The 19,027-nt window shown below is 38.4% G+C and overlaps 1 protein-coding gene across 2 annotated transcripts; it reads left to right on the plus strand.

The window, feature by feature from the left end:
- Positions 1–12,327: 12,327 nt before the first annotated feature.
- LOC127119325 (protein NUCLEAR FUSION DEFECTIVE 6, mitochondrial) lies at positions 12,328–15,891 on the plus strand. Of its 2 annotated transcripts, XM_051049540.1 has the most exons (4): positions 12,328–12,567; positions 12,660–12,781; positions 13,001–13,040; positions 15,593–15,891. In XM_051049540.1, the coding sequence occupies exons 1-3, from the start codon at positions 12,398–12,400 to the stop codon at positions 13,012–13,014; spliced, it is 306 nt and encodes a 101-aa protein (XP_050905497.1). In that variant the 5' UTR covers positions 12,328–12,397; the 3' UTR covers positions 13,015–13,040; positions 15,593–15,891. The 2 variants fall into 2 exon arrangements, with proteins under 2 accessions (XP_050905497.1, XP_050905496.1); XM_051049539.1 differs by lacking the exon at positions 13,001–13,040 and having other exon boundaries at positions 12,330–12,567.
- The last annotated feature ends 3,136 nt before the right edge of the window (positions 15,892–19,027 follow it).

A 19,027-nucleotide genomic window follows, 5' to 3' on the forward strand; every position in this document is an offset into this window, starting at 1 on the left:
ACCGATGTCACCCCGTTTAAAATTCCAAAGATGATGTTTATATTTCCCACTTCTTTCGCATGTCATTGTCACAAATTCATATCTTCTATCAGAACTATTATCGGACCTTCTGATTACCATACCAAATCCCAGTTTGGAGGCATTTGTATGAATCCATTATAGCATGTGATCACCGAATTCAAACTCTTGCTCATTTTTAATTTGGTTGCCAATATCTACCGCCTTCACAACAACACCTTTGGCATCCAGAGACACAACATATTTAGGTAAAACATCGGGTGCACTATATCTAATGAAAACAATTACAACAAAACACTCAATATGTGCAAATATAGTAAACAATGCTGAAAAAAGGAAAACAGACAGATACCAGAGATGCATTTTCGGATAAGTTCATACAGACTCCAAAAATGTATCTACGAAATAAACACTTGTTTTTCATATTGAAAACAATATTAATCTGAGCAATGAGACTTGAAATAAATGGTCTTTACCTATAATTCTAACTCCTTTTGCTCCATTTGATGTGATAAAACACAAGATTGAAGATTTGGAGTGAAATGTGGTTTGAGAATGGAAAGGTTTTTGGTAAGGGTTTGGAGTATAAAACAAGTATGGTTTGTGATCATGCATGTGACTGCTTTATCAAATTATTTTGGAGACGCATCTCCAGAAAAATCAGACATGCAAAGGTCACAAAAATTTCAAAATCCCGCCCCAATCCTCTGAAGATGCAGCTCCAGAATGTCTATTGGGCTGCTCAAATATCAATCTATTTTTTGAAAATACCCTAAGATGCATCTTCAGAATAATTTTTTTTAATCTAGGCTGGCACTTAGTTGGTGCGCCATAAGGTGGTGTATGGTGCATCCAGAGATACTTTTTTGAAATATGAGAGGTATTTTCGATTTTCCATAGGATATTTTTCAATCCCATAAGGTGGGATAAAAATGGGATTTCTTAATGCACCTTATATATTTCTTACATAACACGCGAAATTTCTAAAATGCCCATAGTTTTTGGAGATGCATCTCCGGATGCACCAAATTCTGAGTAAATGTTAAAATATTATGGAGATGCATCTCCGTAATAATTTAAAACGTATACCATGGATCACACTCAGAATTCATTCCATAATTTAAAATACTTCGGAGATGAATCTCTGTTTATGTTACAAAGATACATCTTCGTAACTTATCAAAACATAAATGTTCATGCTAGGTTTTTGTTTATGTTTGCTCAGATGGAGATTTAAGCCATACAAGTGATATACAAAAAATGGCGTACATAAGTCCAAAGGATCCAAAATTTTCACATATAAATAAAAGACCAATAAATTTAAAACAAAAGCCGAGAACGCGAAAAAGTAGCATGATGTGAAAATAAAATAAAATCCATACTCCTCTTCCTACTACTATATACTAATGAACGACTCTGTATTTCTGACTACATCACATCTGCCTCCTCTGTCAGCTCTGCCTCCTTGGCCATCAATCTTCCCCGTCCTCTAGCACTGTCTTCAATACATCAATTCCCCTAGTGCCTCTGTCATGATGGAATCTAGGACTTTCCCCCACATCAGACCCATCAGGGAAGATACCTATGTCAATGACTGCTTGTGTAATCTCTACAATGCGATGACATATAGGCACTACATCCTCAACATGATCTAATTGTGTATGATGCTCCTCTAGTATCTCCTGATGAGTTAGCCTATGTGGGTCTCTAAGAGCAGCATGCACCATGTACGGATGTGACACCCTAAAGAACCATATGATATACCCTTCGATGTAACTTCAATCATTCACGACTATGATACTATGTGCCTTCCGGTACCAAATGACTTTCATAATCATTAAACATGTCATATATTTGTCTATGTGTCAAAGCAGGAGGAGTAGAGACAATATAGTGTTTGAGAATGGTCTGAGTGTAGCCAAACAGTCGCACGGTGCGCTCGGGAAGATGAGGAGCAGTGAGACGTGATCCATAGGCCAACCATCCAGAGTATATCACTATCTGGTCAAATAACCACGTCTGACGGTGATCGATGTAGCTGTTAAAGTGAATGTCATCATTAACCAAACAATCAAGATACATTCTAAAAGACTCAGTCTCCTGGTTCCCTCTGAGCGGGGGAAAAGCAGTAGCACATGACATATCCTCACTATAAGTCTCAACAGTCGCCCAACAAGAGATGTGCGGGAAGTAGTGGAAGATCCAAGCCTGAAATGAAAAGTTTGGATCACACAAATTATCAGTAATGGCTTTGCAAAGATGAAATGAAAATGACAAAGAAACATTAAAAGACCAAACAAGCGGCCCATCCGTTCTACTCATGGACCCGCTCAAAAATCCTAGAAGTACCGTAGATAGACGACATATGTATAAGTGTCACTCTTGTCCATAAAAATCACAGTGCCAACCAAATATATCACATATTCTCTCATAGCATGCGCTCTATGGAGCCCCACCTGCTCGTCATCACTTATGGCATGATATGTTCTATGTATCTCATATGTATATACCTTTTGCAGGTATTCAAATCTAGCATGACCCCCTGGTCCTATCTAACTCCTCTTTCACCTCCCCTAGGCCAACCCCCAAATAATCTATCATCATCTCGAGTGCCTCGTCTTTTAGAATTCTCCTATGATCTAGGAGTCTCTCCCTTATCGGAAGATGTCGCAAACACGAGACATCGTCGAGTGTGATAAACATCTCACCAAGCGGGAGATGAAATGACGAGGTCTCCGAGTGCAATCTCTCCATGAATGAATTAAGCATCACGTGGTTGACCATAGTATAACCGATCATGCACAAGTCCTTCAGGCCAGATAAAGACAAAACCCCATAAAACCAATCCTTATTCGGCTGAGGCAAACTAGTAATCTTCCACCTATGATTAATAAACTTTTGCGGATCACGCTTCTGAAAAAAATAAAAATCAATGTCAGACATTTGTCAATTAAAATTAATGTAAATATAAAAGAAAGAATCCAACTAATGATACCTCTTCGTCTCATATATGTCTGGCAGTATGGTGTGGATACATATGCAGTAATGACAAATCTACATGGCCTCCTCCAAATGCCTCTGGCTCAGCCTTCGCAGTAGCATCACCCTCCGGAGGTGGCACTGGATCAACAACATCAATAGTAGAAGGTTGCACGGACTCAGACATCTGAATAGGGGAAACTTGGAGCCTGCGAGAGGATGAAAAGATTGATGCGTCAGTTGGTGAATCCCGTCTCCTACGGGAAGAAGAAGATGGAGTAGCGTGAGGAGAAATGTAACACCCTTCTAAAATACCCCAAATATTTAATTAAAAATAATAAACATATAACAATTCAGAGTAATTATGCCATTCAATGGTGTCACACATAATATTCACACCTTTCAACAATATAACGGTCATGCTCTTTTATTAATTCAAAACATAAACATTTGCATAAAACGCAGCGGATAGAGATCTCCTCAATCATGTAAAACATGTAACATTCACATGTAAATTATTCAACAACATAAAACAACATAATTAAAAGGTTCCCTCCCGATGTTACATCTATCAGAGCACGACCCACTAAGGAGACTACACTAGACTCCAAGCATTCGCTTCTACTCAACTCATTTCTCGTTACCTGAAAAATAGTTGTAAGGGTGAGTTCCTCAATCAATATAATAAGCATTATAGAATATAATGTCATGTTAAGTAATTTAACACATTAATCACCCTAATCGCAACATACAATCAGTAACAGCACATCAGCTCAACATCATACTCAACACCAACATAAAGCACAAGTATAATCTCAAATCATACTCCATAACAACACCAACACACGTATAATATTGGAATACATCCATTCATATTATACGCCATACATACATTATGCAATGAGACTCCACACATGCGGTACCGACTATTCTTGAACATATAGTTCAAGCTCACCGATCCCTCCAGATACGGCTACTAAGCTCACTAGTCCCACTCATTTGAGACCTAGTGACTCACTCACTAATTCCTCACTATGGAAATTAGCTATAGCCCCGAAGGCTAGACTATGCACACTAATTATCTAGCATGCAAACATCAACAACAAATCCACAATGATTTACTCACTAATTCCTCACTATGGGAATTAGCTACAGCCCCACAGGCTATGCTATGCACGCTAATCATCTAGCAATGCAACATCAACAACAATCCACAATGGACACATGCTCACACTCTAAGCCATACAACAGTCCATTCACAAATACATGCATAATATATACATTCACAGCATTATGCATTTCATCATACATCATCAACACATGTATCAACACATCATATCATATCAGATAATTAAACACAGTATTAGCACACTCTACTAATACCTATACTGCTCAAAACAACGGGAAATGATCCCTACTACGTCATACATCAGCTAAGTTACATCACTCAGCCTAAACAACCAAAAACTGCACAACAACAGTTCAGGAAAACCACAAGTCTGCCCATACGCGTATTGCCTATGCCCATACGCGTATGGCGCATTTCCTCGCCCAACCCATACGCGTATCATCTATCTCATACGCGTATGCTACGCGTACCACTCTCCCATACGCGTACCAACAGAGACAAAATCTACGTTCAAAATATCATTTTCCTCACCCATACGCGTAAGGCCTCATCCATACGCGTACCAGCCACATCATACGCGTATTGCCTAGTGCCATACGCGTATGACCAGAAACCAGAATTTCCAGATCTGCAATGGCTTTCTCTGCTACGAGATCTATCCAATTCAACCTTCCACAATCCAAATTTTACACACAATTCATTCATCTCATCTAACACGAATCATACACTTTCGAATTCACAAGTTGCTAACCTTTCTACCTCTAATTCCTACGAATTTCTTCAATTTTAATCCCAATTTCGTTCATCCCAAAAGTTCACAAATTCATCATACATCATTCAATCAGAGGCAAATCAATGGTTTCTCACTACCCATCACATATTATCCCATAATACCCATTAATCGGTGATAAACCCCCCTTACCTGAGTAAATCCGGCAATCTCTGAGCTCCAAGCTTTTCCTTCCTTCAACCTTCGTCCTCTGGCTCTTTGCCCTTTTTCCCTTTTCTGCCTCTTTTCCCTTTTCACGTGAAAATAACTCTTTTTACCAAATGGAACCTTTTTACTTATTTCTGCTTTTATTCCAATAATAACAATAAAAATAATCCAATAATAATAATCCCAATAATATTCCAATAATTATTATTCCAATAATAATAATAATTCCAATTATTTAATTAAATTAATAAATATATTATTAACTCAATTTAAATAATTATCTTATTTTATCGGGGTGTTACAACTCTCCCCCACTAAAAGAGTTTTCGTCCTCGAAAACATACCTCAAGTGAACAACTCTGGGTAAGACTCCTTCATCTTACTCTCCAGTTCCCAAGTCACATTGCCACCTGCTGGTCCTCCCCAAGCTACCTTCACCAAGACAATCTCTTTACCCCGCAACTGCTTCAACTCTCGATCCTCAATCCTCATAGGTGATGTCTCAACAGTCAGGTTATCTCTCACCTGGACATCATCTACTTGGACCACATGCGACGGATCATGAATGTACCTCCTCAACTGAGATACATGAAAAACCTCATGCAAATTCGCAAGTGACGGCGGTAAAGCGATACGATAGGCTACCTCCCCTATCCTCTCCAAAATCTGATAAGGACCAATAAATCGAGGTGTCAACTTCTTCGACTTCAAAGCTCGACCAACACCAGTTATCGGAGTAACACGAAGAAACACATGATCTCCCTCTTGGAACTCAAGTGACTTCCTCCTCTTGTCATGATAACTCTTCTGACGACTCTGAGCAATCCTCATCTTCTCCTGAATCATCTTAATCTTTTCCGTAGTCTGTTGAACAATCTCCGGTCCAACCACAGCACTCTCACCGGACTCATACCAACATAAAGGCGTCCGACATCTCCTACCATACAAAGCTTCAAACGGTGCCATACCAATGCTCGAATGAAAACTATTGTTGTAGGTAAACTCAATCAAAGGTAAATAACAATCCCAAGCACCTCCTTTTTCCAAAACACAAGCCCTCAAAAGATCCTCTAATGACTGAATCGTCCTCTCAGTCTGACCATCAGTCTGCGGATGATATGCAGAACTCAATCTCAGCTTAGTTCCCAAAGCCCTCTGCAAACCTTCCCAGAACTTCGATGTAAATCTAGGATCTCGGTCCGAAACAATACTAGACGGAATACCATGCAAACTTACAATCTTCTCAATATACAACTCGGCTAGTCTCTCTAACGGATAATCCATTCTGATCGGAATGAAATGAGCCGATTTCGTCAATCTATCAACAATCACCCAAATAGCTTCAAAATTCTTACTTGTCCTCGGCAAACCAGAAACAAAATCCATACTGATACTATCCCACTTCCACTCTGGAATAGCCAACGGTTGCATTAGCCCAGACGGCTTCTGATGCTCAATCTTCGACTTCTGACAAGTCAAACAAGAATAAACAAAACTCGCAATTTCTCTTTTCATTCCCGGCCACCAAAATAACTTCTTCAAATCATGATACATCTTCGTAGCTCCAGGATGAATACTCAAGCCACTACGATGTCCTTCCTCCAGGATACTCTTCTTAAGTTCGATAACATCCGGAATACACACCCGATTACCAAACTTCAAAACACCATTCTCATCAACTCTAAATTCACCACCTTGACCTTGATTTACTAAAGTCAACTTATCAACCAAAAGCATATCGGATTTCTGACCCTCTCTGATCTCATCCAGAATACCACTCGTTAGCTTCAACATTCCCAATTTAACACTATTGTGAGTACTCTCACACACCAAACTCAAGTCTCTAAACTGCTCAATCAAATCCAATTCCTTAACCATTAACATAGACATATGTAACGATTTCCGGCTCAACGCATCAGCTACTACATTTGCTTTACCCGGATGGTAATTCAAACCAAAGTCATAATCCTTCAGAAATTCTAACCATCTCCTCTGTCTCATATTCAGCTCTTTCTGATCAAACAAATACTTTAAACTTTTATGGTCACTGAAAACTTCAAATCTTGACCCGTACAAATAATGCCTCCACAACTTCAGAACAAATACCACAGCTGCCAACTCTAAATCGTGCGTCGGATAGTTCCTCTCGTGAACTCTCAGTTGTCTCGAAGCATAAGCTATAACCTGCTTATTCTGCATCAACACACCAAAAGGCATTACAGAATACTCATAATGTCCATACCTTGTTCTGAAAGCAGTCTTCTGAATATCCTCAGTTTTCACACGTATCTGATGATATCCCGACCTCAAATCTATCTTGCTGAACACACTCGCACCAACCAACTGATCCATCAAATCATCAATCCTCGGCAAAGGATACCGATTCTTGATCGTCACTTTATTCAGTTGCCTGTAGTCCACACACAACCTCATAGTACCTTCTTTCTTCTTAACCAATAACACTGGTGCACCCCACGGTGACACACTCGGACGAATAAATTTCTTGTCCAACAGATCTTCCAACTGACTCTTCAATTCAGCTAACTCAACAGCAGACATACGGTAAGGAGCCATCGATATCGGCCTAGTACCAGGTACCAAATCAATCGAGAACTCAACTTCACGCTCTGGCGGCAATTCATTCACTTCTTCAGGAAACACATCAGGAAAATCACACACCACGGCTAGATCGCCAATCACTAGTTTATCTTTAGCCTCCAAAGTCGCTAACAGCATGAACAACTCTGCCCCATCTGCTACTTCCTCATTCACCTGCCTTGCTGATAGAATTAAACTCTTTCCTTCCTCAGTCTCAGGAAATATCACAGTCTTATCAAAACAATTGATAGAAACTCGGTTAAACACCAACCAGTTCATACTCAGGATAACATCAACCTGTACTAGTGGAAGACATACAAGGTCTATCCCAAAATCTCTACCAAAAATACTCAAAGGACAACTCAAGCAAACTGAAGTAGTAGTCACTGAACCCTTTGCAAGAGTATCAATCACCATACTTCCAAGCATCTCAGATATCTCTAACTTAAGTTTCACAGCACAATCCAAAGATATAAAGGAATGAGTAGCACCTGTGTCAATAATAGCTACAAGAGGAAAGCCATTAATATAACACGTACCTCGGATCAAACGATCATCTGCAGAAGTCTCAGAACCCGATAAAGCAAAGACCTTGCCTCCCGACTGATTCTCTTTCTTCGGCTTAGGACACTGTGGACTGATATGACCCAACTCTCCACAGTTGAAACAAGTTACAGTCTTCAACCGGCACTCTGCAGCCAAATGACCACCTTTTCCACACTTGAAACACTTCATCTCAGCACTGGTACACTCATGGACACGATGTCCAGCCCGACCACATCTATAACACTTAGCAGGGGCACTAGAGTCTCCCCCACTAGGCCTCTTCATCCCATTCTGCTTCTGGAAACCTTTGCCAGCTGCATACGGTTTTCCACGATCATTCTGACTCTTGCCTTTCCTATCAACTCTCTGTTGATAGCTCTCTGCTCTGGCTTTGGAATCCTGTTCAAAAATCCTGCAACAGTCAACCAAGTCAGAAAATACTCTGATCCGTTGATACCCAATAGCCTGCTTGATCTCGGGACGTAACCCATTCTCAAACTTCACACACTTCGAAAATTCTCCAGCAGCCTCATTATAGGGAGTGTAATACTTCGACAGCTCTGTGAACTTAGCAGCATACTCAGTAACAGACCTGTTACCCTGCTTCAATTCTAAGAACTCTATCTCTTTCTTTCCTCTGACATCCTCTGGAAAATACTTCCTCAGAAATCTCTCTCTGAACACAGCCCAAGTGATCTCAGCATTTCCAGCAGATTCCAACTCAGTGCGGGTAGCAACCCACCAATCATCTGCTTCCTCTGACAGCATATGCGTACCGAACCTGACCTTCCGGTTATCGGCACACTCAGTCACTCGGAAGATCCTCTCAATCTCCTTCAACCACTTCTGAGCACCATCTGGATCGTATGCTCCCTTGAACATTGGAGGATTGTTCTTCTGGAACTCGCTCAGTTGACGAGCAGCTCCCATTCCCACAACATTCGGATTCCCTCCAAGTACTCCAGCTAGCATACCCAGAGCCTCAGCAATCGCAGCATCATCTCTACCTCTTCCAGCCATCTCTATTCTGAGAACCCAACAAACTAAAACAATAAGTACTGATAGGGTTACACAACACCTATCCCGTACCGGGAAACAGAATAATTACGACTCGACTCGACCGACTATGCTCTGATACCACTAATGTAACACCCTTCTAAAATACCCCAAATATTTAATTAAAAATAATAAACATATAACAATTCAGAGTAATTATGCCATTCAAGGGTGTCACACATAATATTCACACCTTTCAACAATATAACGGTCATGCTCTTTTATTAATTCAAAACATAAACATTTGCATAAAACGCAGCGGATAGAGATCTCCTCAATCATGTAAAACATGTAACATTCACATGTAAATTATTCAACAACATAAAACAACATAATTAAAAGGTTCCCTCCCGATGTTACATCTATCAGAGCACGACCCACTAAGGAGACTACACTAGACTCCAAGCATTCGCTTCTACTCAACTCATTTCTCGTTACCTGAAAAATAGTTGTAAGGGTGAGTTCCTCAATCAATATAATCAGCATTATAGAATATAATGTCATGTTAAGTAATTTAACACATTAATCACCCTAATCGCAACATACAATCAGTAACAGCACATCAGCTCAACATCATACTCAACACCAACATAAAGCACAAGTATAATCTCAAATCATACTCCATAACAACACCAACACACGTATAATATTGGAATACATCCATTCATATTATACGCCATACATACATTATGCAATGAGACTCCACACATGCGGTACCGACTATTCTTGAACATATAGTTCAAGCTCACCGATCCCTCCAGATACGGCTACTAAGCTCACTAGTCCCACTCATTTGAGACCTAGTGACTCACTCACTAATTCCTCACTATGGAAATTAGCTACAGCCCCGAAGGCTAGACTATGCACACTAATTATCTAGCATGCAAACATCAACAACAAATCCACAATGATTTACTCACTAATTCCTCACTATGGGAATTAGCTACAGCCCCACAGGCTATGCTATGCACGCTAATCATCTAGCAATGCAACATCAACAACAATCCACAATGGACACATGCTCACACTCTAAGCCATACAACAGTCCATTCACAAATACATGCATAATATATACATTCACAGCATTATGCATTTCATCATACATCATCAACACATGTATCAACACATCATATCATATCAGATAATTAAACACAGTATTAGCACACTCTACTAATACCTATACTGCTCAAAACAACGGGAAATGATCCCTACTACGTCATACATCAGCTAAGTTACATCACTCAGCCTAAACAACCAAAAACTGCACAACAACAGTTCAGGAAAACCACAAGTCTGCCCATACGCGTATTGCCTATGCCCATACGCGTATGGCGCATTTCCTCGCCCAACCCATACGCGTATCATCTATCTCATACGCGTATGCTACGCGTACCACTCTCCCATACGCGTACCAACAGAGACAAAATCTACGTTCAAAATATCATTTTCCTCACCCATACGCGTAAGGCCTCATCCATACGCGTACCAGCCACATCATACGCGTATTGCCTAGTGCCATACGCGTATGACCAGAAACCAGAATTTCCAGATCTGCAATGGCTTTCTCTGCTACGAGATCTATCCAATTCAACCTTCCACAATCCAAATTTTACACACAATTCATTCATCTCATCTAACACGAATCATACACTTTCGAATTCACAAGTTGCTAACCTTTCTACCTCTAATTCCTACGAATTTCTTCAATTTTAATCCCAATTTCGTTCATCCCAAAAGTTCACAAATTCATCATACATCATTCAATCAGAGGCAAATCAATGGTTTCTCACTACCCATCACATATTATCCCATAATACCCATTAATCGGTGATAAACCCCCCTTACCTGAGTAAATCCGGCAATCTCTGAGCTCCAAGCTTTTCCTTCCTTCAACCTTCGTCCTCTGGCTCTTTGCCCTTTTTCCCTTTTCTGCCTCTTTTCCCTTTTCACGTGAAAATAACTCTTTTTACCAAATGGAACCTTTTTACTTATTTCTGCTTTTATTCCAATAATAACAATAAAAATAATCCAATAATAATAATCCCAATAATATTCCAATAATTATTATTCCAATAATAATAATAATTCCAATTATTTAATTAAATTAATAAATATATTATTAACTCAATTTAAATAATTATCTTATTTTATCGGGGTGTTACAAGAAACACGAGCCTCAGAAGTAGATGGATCTGCATGGCCGGAGAGACTAGGAGCCTCCGAAACCTACTGACTCTTCTCCCGCCACACTGATGCGTGTAGTGCAACCCTCTCGTGCCTTTGTCTATTGTGTCTATCAACCATTATGCTTGTAAGTTAAAGTAAAGCAGACAATTAGTGCAGGAAAACAACATCACAATCAAGAAAGAAAACAAATACTGAGAAAATTTTGAAGATGCATCTTCGAAATTTAGAAAACTAAAACGTTGTAAAATTTCAAAGATGTATCTCCGAAATTTTTCTGCAACTAAGACTGTGTCAATGACGCCAATGTGCACATGAAATCACAAAAAAAATGCCTTGATCATACATTTCAGTCAACAAACGTGTAATACACTATGTGAAAACTATCATACATATAATTTCTACTCATTTCTAACCTTAATCATCAATTTATACTCATTAACACAAAAACTTAAAAACTTATCAAAAACTCAAAAAACTTACAAGTTTTAACTTTCTTTCAAGGTTGGATGATGTTTCTGATGTTGATTGAAGTTACCTTGAGCTTCGTTGATTGATTTTTGAGTTGATGATGAGAAAAAAGTTGAGAGTGTTTGAAGTTGGTTTTGAGCTAAATGAGAAATGAGGAAGGAGAAGGGTTTGACGCGATTTAACTTCCAAAATATTTCGGAGATGTATCTCTGGAATATTTTAACGTTAACTAATCCTTGGATGTGTCCGAAGATGCATCTTCAAAAACTAGAGACTTAAAAATTTCGTGTGGTGCATAAAAAAACATATAGGATACGTTAAGAAATCCCCACAAAAATTCCCCTAAAAAAAACATTACAGGGCCCATTTGTGTTTTACCAAAAAAAATGCTCATATTGAGTTTGATTAGATCAGCCCATATTACAAATCCCCTTCTTCGATGTGTCTTCCCTTCCTACCACTCTGACTGAAAACACGAAATGGCGTCCAACTGTTGTAGGAAGTCTCTCCAAATAGCTTCATCTTCTGCCAAAACCCTAATTTCTCGTCGATCTCCTTTACCTTCATCTTCTTCAAACGCCAATAAATTCAACGCCTCTGCTTCTTCTTTCCATGCTTCCCCACACAAACGCTCATTCTCCAGCTCCTGGTAAATTTCATGACACTGAAATTAGATTTATGCATTTCAATTTTCATAAATGCGTCTTAATTGAATAACAAATTATCATGGTTGCTTTTTAGGCTCCCGGTGCAATTGGCTGGTGCGCAAGTCTCACTGACGCCATTGCATAGTGCTACTGCTTCTGCATTGTTCACCTCACTCTTGTCTTTGCATAATAACAACTGGGGTTGTCTTTCAGAAGGTATTATTCTCTTTATCCCTTCTTCACTCTAAGTTTTGTATCATTTTTGCTCTAATATGACTGTAATAACTCTGATTGTTAGTGAATAGGATTAACTTGTTATAGTGTTCTCAACTTTTGTAACCATTTCAACACTATTCACCCGGTTTCATTGGCAAATGTAGTTGGTAATTTGGTTCCTAATTACTAATCTTAAGTGTCCATTTGATTCAATTACAGCGGATGTGACCTAAAAACAATGTTTCAATTACGTAGTCAGGCAAGTTTTTACTTTCCACTTTTACTTCCTTAACAGTGTACGGTTTAAGGATACTTCATGTATGGGGGAGGACCAATGAACATTTGATACACCGTCTTCTTGATGTGTCCATAACATGAACAAAATACTCGCTCAATCAAAGTTAGTAATGCATAGGTTTTAATGACGAGAGGAAAAACAGATGAGAACTGAGAGAATCTAACTTGCAAAATGAAAAAGGCGAAGCTATGGGTAGTAGTACTACATTGCCTGTGCTGATCTGGGGGAAAGATCCATATCAACTCTTTGGTACAATAGTGGTGTTTGACTGAGGGTCTGGGTTCTTTTTGTGCATTTGTGAAAACAGGAAGAGATTGTTTTGTTTCTTATAATTGCTTCTGTAAGCACTTTTGAAAATTATGCTAACCAAGGTTTCAAAATTGAGATACTATTTATGATCAAAAGGGAGTTGAAAGATCATGAAGTGTGTAATTATAACATGAGTTTAAGATCCTGCTATATAAAAAAATGTTTTTAAATTGGAATATGATAATGTAATCAATTATAACATGTAATAATGAGTAAAATTCAAATTTGAGCAACAGTTATTGATAATTGATATCGCAATATCTATTTTATATTTTGCAATGCTTCTTGATAGAATAATGCAGCAAAAGGGAATAATACAGTTTACAAAGAACCCAAAGATAAGAGAGAATGCACTTTATGTGAAGGCATATAACAGTTCCCTACCATGTGTTTTGTAGTGTCGTAAGTTAGGGCAGATGGTTGAGGCAAAGGGAGGCTAGATGACTGGTTGGGTGGGTGAGAGAAGGATGTAAGTAGGTCTAATGAACAAGGTCCAAAACTAAGGGAAGCTCTCCAATTCCAGATTTTATTATTTTAGTCTTCAATCCCACACTATCCATAAACTTTACGATCTGAAGTGAAAATGGGTTTGGACGAAGGGGTAAAAGTAAAACTCATGGGACACTACCTCTACTGTACTCTCAATTCTAATAACGAAATTAGGACTTGGCAGAGGAGAGGCTTATGCACCACTAAGTAAGTTCCTTATTTTACATCTAGGCCAAATGGAAAAGGGCTGCCAAGTTGGCAACAACACTGTAGTGTAGATTGCACATATCTCCTTATTTTCTGAAACAAATGGTTAATAAAACGATTAAGAAAAGGATTTCACTAGGACTGTTGGCTAGCTATGCAACATTCGCCTGAGCTGGAGTTTGATAGAGCGGAGCAAGAGAAAGACACTGACTTAAGTGGTCAGGAGCACAGACGGCCTAAGTTGTGGAGGGTGTACGTTAGGAAATGTAAGAAAGTGAGAGAATGCTGATCTGGATCTGGCAAAGAAAGGAGAGGAGGTTACGGGAGAGTGAAATTTCTGTTTTATGGGAGAGTAGTGAGGAGAGAGGGGTATTATGTCATTGGTTTTAGTTGAGTAGAGTGTGAATAGGGATGACAATGGACAGGGTTTGGGCAGGGTACTATAGTATCCATCCTCATATCCGCAATTTAAAAAAATCCCCGTACCCGAGTCCATACCCGCTTGGGCTCCAAAATTAACACCCGTACCCGTGTCCTATGGGTATGTAAGTACCCATACCCGTAGCCGTTACCCGCATTCCTATTAAAAATAAATATATCAATTATTAAATATCATATAATTTTATGTTTTTAAAAACATTAAAAAGTTTTCAAACAATTTATTATTGAAATAAACAAACACTTATATTAAAAACGTAATGGTTTAACATTGATATACTTTTTAAAATTGATAGACATACATTTTTATATAATAATATAAATTAAAATATGTAAATATAAATGAAAATACATAAATATATATTGTGCGGATATGGGGCGGGGTGGGTACCAAGATGCCCATACCCGCACCCGTACCCGCTTATTCCGTGTGTAATTACCCGAGTCCATGCCCATGCCCGTACCCTTTTTTGCAGGTTTTTATCCTACCCGTTTTGGGTATTTTTGTGGGTGTCCATTGGGGATGGGTCAAATTGCCTTCCCTAAGTGTGAATTCTCCCTAGGAGTAGTAGGAATTGCCATCTCATATCTAGTGATTTTCCCGTCATTTCTATGTTAATCGCCTGTTGTGATTGTTGGTACCCAACAAAGTTTGATTTGATGTAAATAGGTTTTATTGATAAAGTAACTTAGGTCAATATGTTGTCTACTTGTTTCTGTTTGAGTTTTTATTTTTTTTCATAGCTATGCGTATTCTCATCTAAGTTTTTTCACATAATAACTTGATAGGATTCTAGCATTTTGAAGTCCTCCATTATAATGTAAAAAAAAAGACGTGGATGCGTTTATTGTTGTGCATCTCTAGTCATTAGCATATATACCACATTGCTTTGTCATGTTTGTGGTGGGTGTATTAATTTTAAACCACCCCTGGGGTTGGTATTCCTACCCATTTGACAGTACTGTTGATTGCTGAACCTAATGATCAAAATTAGTGCTGCCAAATAATTGTTACCTAAGAAATTTTCTTTAATGCACAAGAACCTGACATTAACTTGATGTTTTGACAGGTTTTGCAACAACTCTATAACATGCCGATGATATCTTTGCGTTTTGATAAACCAGTTCTTGTTAGGTGCAGGTTTGGTTTCAATGCTTGTTTCTAATAGGTGCTGCGATTAATAATGTATTTTGATGAACTTTTATTTAATTACTAAAACTGGCTGATGCAGTCGCCCCGTTTACATTTACAAGATTTTTTTAGTTTGAACTTTCAGTTTTTTTCTGATTGTTAACCCTTCAATTTGGGAATTTTTTCATGTAAAATGTATACCAGTTTATCAAGTATTCTGCGTGAATCTTCAGTTAAGTTTTTTATCATGTCATGTTATCTTATGGTTTTCCTATGGTCCCAATCTATGTGACTTCTCAGGCTTTCAACATTGCTTTTGCATAGCAAGTGCCAAACTTCATGATCAACAGTACGTTTCATGTTTCTGACAGATTCAGGACTCAGTGATCACCAAAAATTATTCTGAGAAGTTCTTTTACGCACTTCCAATAGTATATATAATATAGACATCTCAGAATAGAAGACTGCTATGGAATGAGAAGGAAAAAAGAGTTCTTATTTGAATAATACAATGATAAGTTAAGAGACGTGCAAAGTCGCTCTAAAAGCAAAAGTTAGAGTTGTGATAAGTTGCATCTATTGCATTGTATTTATCATGGAGATTTGATATCCATCCACTTCCAAAAAAAAATAAAAAACACATTGAAAATCCATTTTCATATAACACGTCTGAATGTGTGTCATCATTCATCATGGGTTATCACTTGTATTTGATGCTCTACAAACATTTTTACCAAACATTTGATATCAACAATATTTGATTTTTGAATGAAATCTATATATTACTAGGGCATCACGTGAAAATACTAAAATACTCACGGATTTAGGAGATGTATTTTCAGACGCATCTCAAGCACACATAATCTATGTTAATTCTGAGTGATGTTTTAGAAGTGTCTTTTTTTGACCCGGAGATGTATCTTTGGTATCTGTCGATAGATGCATTTCCGTAACATTGTGAAACAGAAGCAGAATGTTACAGAAATGCATTTTCAGATGCATCTCATGCACCCATAATTTATGTTAATTCTGAGTGACGTCTTAGGAGTGTGTCTTTTTTAGACTTGTAGATGTATCTCCGGTTTTTGTCGATAGATGAATTTCAGTAACATTGTGAAACAGAAGCAGAAAATTAGAAAGTCGTATTTTGACAAAATAAAGATATCATTCATAACATAAAATCAGCACTACTTAGGTGATGTAACATAAAATCAAGCATTACATTTCAATATTTAGGTGGACACTTCAACATCTTCATAATATCTTCGACGGATCTTGAAATTGTCGCTTACAATTCGATCATGACTTTTGTTTCAAAACAGAAATAAATATTCTACATAGCCCTTACATCTGCATCTGTCTTGAGCTCATAGTTGTTGAACTCAATCTTGCTTTCGTTGTTAATTGTCGTTGAATGGTATTCGAGCTTCACAATTTTCCGATTATCTTAGTAAGGTAGGAGATTGTAAACTTCGTATTGCATATCTACAAAAGAGGTGTACTTATTGATCTTAAACTTTCGCTCAGGGGTTGCATATGTGTTAGCTCCTAATTTCGACGCCCATATAAATTAAGAATAAAGTTTCATATGAAGACATTTCGACAAAACTATGCGTCTGAAGTTCTAGTCGAAGATGCCTTGGTGTGAGGGTAAAAGTGTTGCGTGGACTTAGAAATATTTTTAGTAGTTTAAGGTGTTTTTGACAGAAACATTACCAGTTGTGGATTCGAAGAGGGATTCAAATTCAAAAAAGGAGAGAACTTTTGTTCTTATCTAAAACTGTTGAAAATACACGTGGAGCATATTGGATGGTTACGTACATGCAAAGCGTCACTTGTCTCGATTTTGTGGAAAGACCGTTGGAGACGGTTACTTCGACTAGTATATATAAGAGGTCTTAATGTTAGGATCAGTGTGTGTTCAAGTGTGTATAAAGTCTGTCAATTTTACCAAAGTATTTGTGTGTGGAGAAAGAGTAAATTGAGAAATGTACGTTTGAGGTTACACCATTGTCTTTTATTTGAAGTAATTTAATTCTTTATTTCCAGAACTGTGCTTTTACCCAGAAGTTTATCTTTACTATCATTTACTTTCGATTTACAACATTCCTTTTTTCCCCTTTTCATTTTATATTTTTATCAAATCCTTTAACGAATTATTGTTGGTATAAACACCTTCGAAGTGTTTATGTTCATTAGAATTCACCCTTAAAAATAGTTAACACATGTCCTAGGATCAATCTGATTGATCCTTGAGTAACCAAATATAGTAATTTGGAAGATCAGCGGTTGTTTACCAATTTTCACGGTAAACAAATTGACATGCTCAGTGGGACAGTGCTAACATTTGAAAAAGTGATTTTTTCTTCATTTGTTCTAATTCTGGTCTTTTAATCATCTTTTCCCTTTTGAAAAATTCGTTGTATGTTATTAAGAAGTGGTAAAGTAGCCACAACCAACGAAGATAGACGAGGGAGAATCCACAAGGAGAATGGCGAATTCGAATGCGCCAAATAACCAAAATCCTCAAAATCCAAACAATAATGTACCACCCCCTTCTTCTTCGACAGGGGAAAACACGACCACAATTCCCGTGTCTGAACCGGTACCACCTATGGTGAGTTCGATACCTACACATTTGATTGCCCACACTGAGCCCATTTTGACTTACATTGGGCCAAGGGGAGCTCCTAGCACTCCCCCACCAATTGGGAATGTTCAAAACAAGCCTTTAATACCCCCTTGTTTCTCTATGCCTTTTGGTGGTCGAGAACAACCTTATGGAATGCCAACTTCAGTAATGGCAAGTTTACATTACGCTGCTTCGACATTCTCAGAACCAATGGTTAACGTAACCTCCCTATTACAAGGGTCAGGGTCTGGGGTTAACGTGGGTCGGAATAACCAATCTTTAGGCTTAGGATACCAAACACAAATTCCCAACCTTACCAATAATTTCGCAGTAGTGTGGAGGCAGTAGATGGACGAAAGCAACCATGATATGGTCCAAATGCTTACCCAAACATTGACCACCGTATTGAATCCCTTGATTCAAAATACAACACAATCGAATTAGCAGGTGACAACACAGATGGTACGAATGGCTGACTTCTTGGATGTGTCGCAGCCCCATCGACACCCTCCAAGGGATGGGATAAGGGAAAACCAAGGAGTAACTGTCGAAGAAGACCCTACTATTAACCAACTCCCATAAAACCCACTGCCACCATAAATGGTGAATCAGGGAGTAGGAGTCGAACCCCTTAGGGCTGAACCACAAATCCCCAGGGAGAGAGAGCCAAGGATAGTAATGGTAAATAGAAACCAAAATGCTGATAACGTCATACAACAAATTCGACATGATGACATGGCA

This window comes from Lathyrus oleraceus, chromosome 2 (assembly GCF_024323335.1).
Source record: "Lathyrus oleraceus cultivar Zhongwan6 chromosome 2, CAAS_Psat_ZW6_1.0, whole genome shotgun sequence".
In the NCBI taxonomy this organism is placed as follows: domain Eukaryota; kingdom Viridiplantae; phylum Streptophyta; class Magnoliopsida; order Fabales; family Fabaceae; genus Lathyrus; species Lathyrus oleraceus.